Source organism: Wasmannia auropunctata, unplaced genomic scaffold (assembly GCF_000956235.1).
Source record: "Wasmannia auropunctata unplaced genomic scaffold, wasmannia.A_1.0 LD321287.1, whole genome shotgun sequence".
NCBI lineage: Eukaryota > Metazoa > Arthropoda > Insecta > Hymenoptera > Formicidae > Wasmannia > Wasmannia auropunctata.
The window spans coordinates 1-2,258 of NW_012041603.1; the positions used below are offsets into that span (position 1 = coordinate 1).

At 31.9% G+C, this 2,258-nt stretch overlaps 1 protein-coding gene across 1 annotated transcript; it reads right to left on the minus strand.

Annotated features, from left to right (window-relative positions):
- Positions 1 to 646: 646 nt before the first annotated feature.
- On the minus strand, positions 647 to 1,369 carry LOC105460475 (cytosolic purine 5'-nucleotidase-like). The gene is made up of 3 exons (XM_011706929.1): positions 1,219 to 1,369; positions 888 to 1,093; positions 647 to 795 (listed from the first exon to the last, which is right to left on the minus strand). Exons 2-3 carry the CDS (start codon positions 1,085 to 1,087, stop codon positions 711 to 713), a joined length of 285 nt encoding a protein of 94 aa, XP_011705231.1. The 5' UTR covers positions 1,088 to 1,093; positions 1,219 to 1,369; the 3' UTR covers positions 647 to 710.
- Between the last annotated feature and the right edge of the window lie 889 nt (positions 1,370 to 2,258).

Below are 2,258 nucleotides of genomic sequence, written 5' to 3' on the forward strand. Positions count from 1 at the left end.
TTTCGCATCGCATCGTCGTGCACAACCCTTTTAGAGCTCTATACGACAATATTAAAAATTTTTTAAATGACATTAATTTGAAAATTAATTTTAGATTTTTACCATTTTTTTCAACTTTAAAGAGTTGTAAAAATTAAAAAAAAACATATTTTGACTTGCTTGAGGTAGGGGCTATAGCCACGCATATGCTGAAGATGTGTGCACAAGCCCGAATTGATTGGTCAATTGGTTTTCGAGATATTATGGGTACCTATTTAAAAAACGTGGTTTCGAGAACAACGCGTTTCTTTGTACTGATTACATAGATTGAGACCACTCTCTATCAAGTGTTATGGCCGGTATTCATAAGTCGGTTTTTATTTTAAAGACGTCTTAAGTAATGTCTTAAGATGCTAACACGGCTCTATTATTGGCTTGTAACATTTTAAGACTATGCTTAAGACGATCTAGCTTAAATATAAGAATCGATTACGAGTACCGGCCTATAACTTTGTTAATTTTGCGAATCAGACTAAATCCTTTTGCAGACATATTTTCCATATCAAATACTTGCAAAATATTATGTAAAAAAAATCGATTTTTCCGATCCGCTAGACTAGAATACCCCCTTAAGAAAGTCGCTGCGTACAGATCGATGTACCTGATGACTTGATTGATGAAAAACATTTGTCTACTTCCCTTGCGAAGCAGAAAGCTCATCATACCGTAAGTTAAGCCCATTTTGAGCATGAGATATATCCCTTATCGACGCGCGTAACTTGGAGACCGGCTTTTTTTGTACTACTGTCTAAATTTCTGAACAGAGTATCGTGGACGTGGCATTAATAAAAATATGTTTCAAGTATTTTATCTAACGTATTTATTATTATCGCGATAACATTACTTACTTGTACATATCCTCGAGTATAACGTCCAAACTCTGCACTAATTTGGCAAACAATTGACATTTGTCGGTCCAAATGTGTGACTCTTGAACCAACTCGGGGACTATTAATAATGACCTCCAGCCTCTTATTTTCTTGCTCTTTAAAATATTACCAAATATTTGATCACCGATAATGTAACATATTTTTTCCTTTTGCGACATTTAATTCTGTAAAAACATGTTGCACAAATCTCCTGAGTTCCTCTTCTTTTTTAAACAAAGTCAACGATTAAAAATCTCAGCCAAGCAAAAAAAAGAGTTTTCTATAAATTTAACTTGATATTTTTTATTACCTGTGTGAAGTGGCTCTTTATGTGTATCAAGTTTTAAAGCACCCGTCTTCGTATCCTCCTTGTCATAAGATTGTTCCTTCTCCAAAAATCAATTTTCTAGGGTCTACTACAATTGTGTAGAAATAGATTTTCCAATTTCTATGCGATTCGTCAGGCTAAAATGAAAGCAATAGTAAAAAATCTATTTATGGTATATACTTATAATACTTGTGTGTGTATTTTCATTATGAATATATTTCTCGCACTTACAAAATCAAAAAGATTATTTTTTGAGTAAAGAATTTAGAAGAATTGTAAATAAAAGAATTTTTTATATAAATATATAGAATCAATTTTAAATTAACTGAATAAAGAAGTAAAATTTTATTATAGTGTCATAATACAAATTGTTTAATATATCAAGGAATTCTTCAAATTGTTAACTTTCGCATGGCACACGTAGCTCATTAAATTGTTTAGGGCAATTAATTTGAAGAATGTAGATAGTTTAAATGTGGCAGTAAAACGTACAAAGAAAAGGAAGACTACGTTCTTAGAAACTTAATTTTAGCTACATAGAACATGGCAAAAATAGGAATGCGCTACTAAAATTTAATATGTTTTATAATTGATTTAAAAAGAAGGCAGTTCTACAGAGTGTCTCATTTTAATGTTCTACCCCAAATAACTTTTTTATTTTTAATCTTAGAAAACAATGTTTCAGACGAAAGTTATATGGCTTTGAAGGGGACATAAGATGATAATATTGGTTTGACCCTGAGTGGCGTCATCAAGGTCAGGACTAGGTTTGAATTTTTTAAATGGAACCCCCTATTTTTCATTGCATATTCTTGTAGCTTGTTTCAAGAGCTTTCCAAAAAGACATAGATAAAATGTATTTTGGTTAAGTAAATCTTGAATTATAAAGCTTGAAAGTTACAGTACCACCGGCATTAGCATTATCTAAGGTGTCCGAACAATGGCTGAAACCTTTTGAATGTTGTTCATGAGCTTGACAAACATGTGTCAAAGTCATGATTATAGATCGGAAGAGCACACGT

What these genes read in the sequence shown, in the direction of transcription:
- LOC105460475 (XM_011706929.1), bottom strand. Translation starts at nt 1,087, where the DNA reads ATGTCGCAAAAGGAAAAAATATGTTACATTATCGGTGATCAAATATTT. An exon ending in ATACTCGAGGATATGTACAA is followed by an intron (nt 796 to 887) that starts GTAAGTAATGTT and finishes TACTCTGTTCAG; the next exon opens with AAATTTAGACAGTAGTACAA.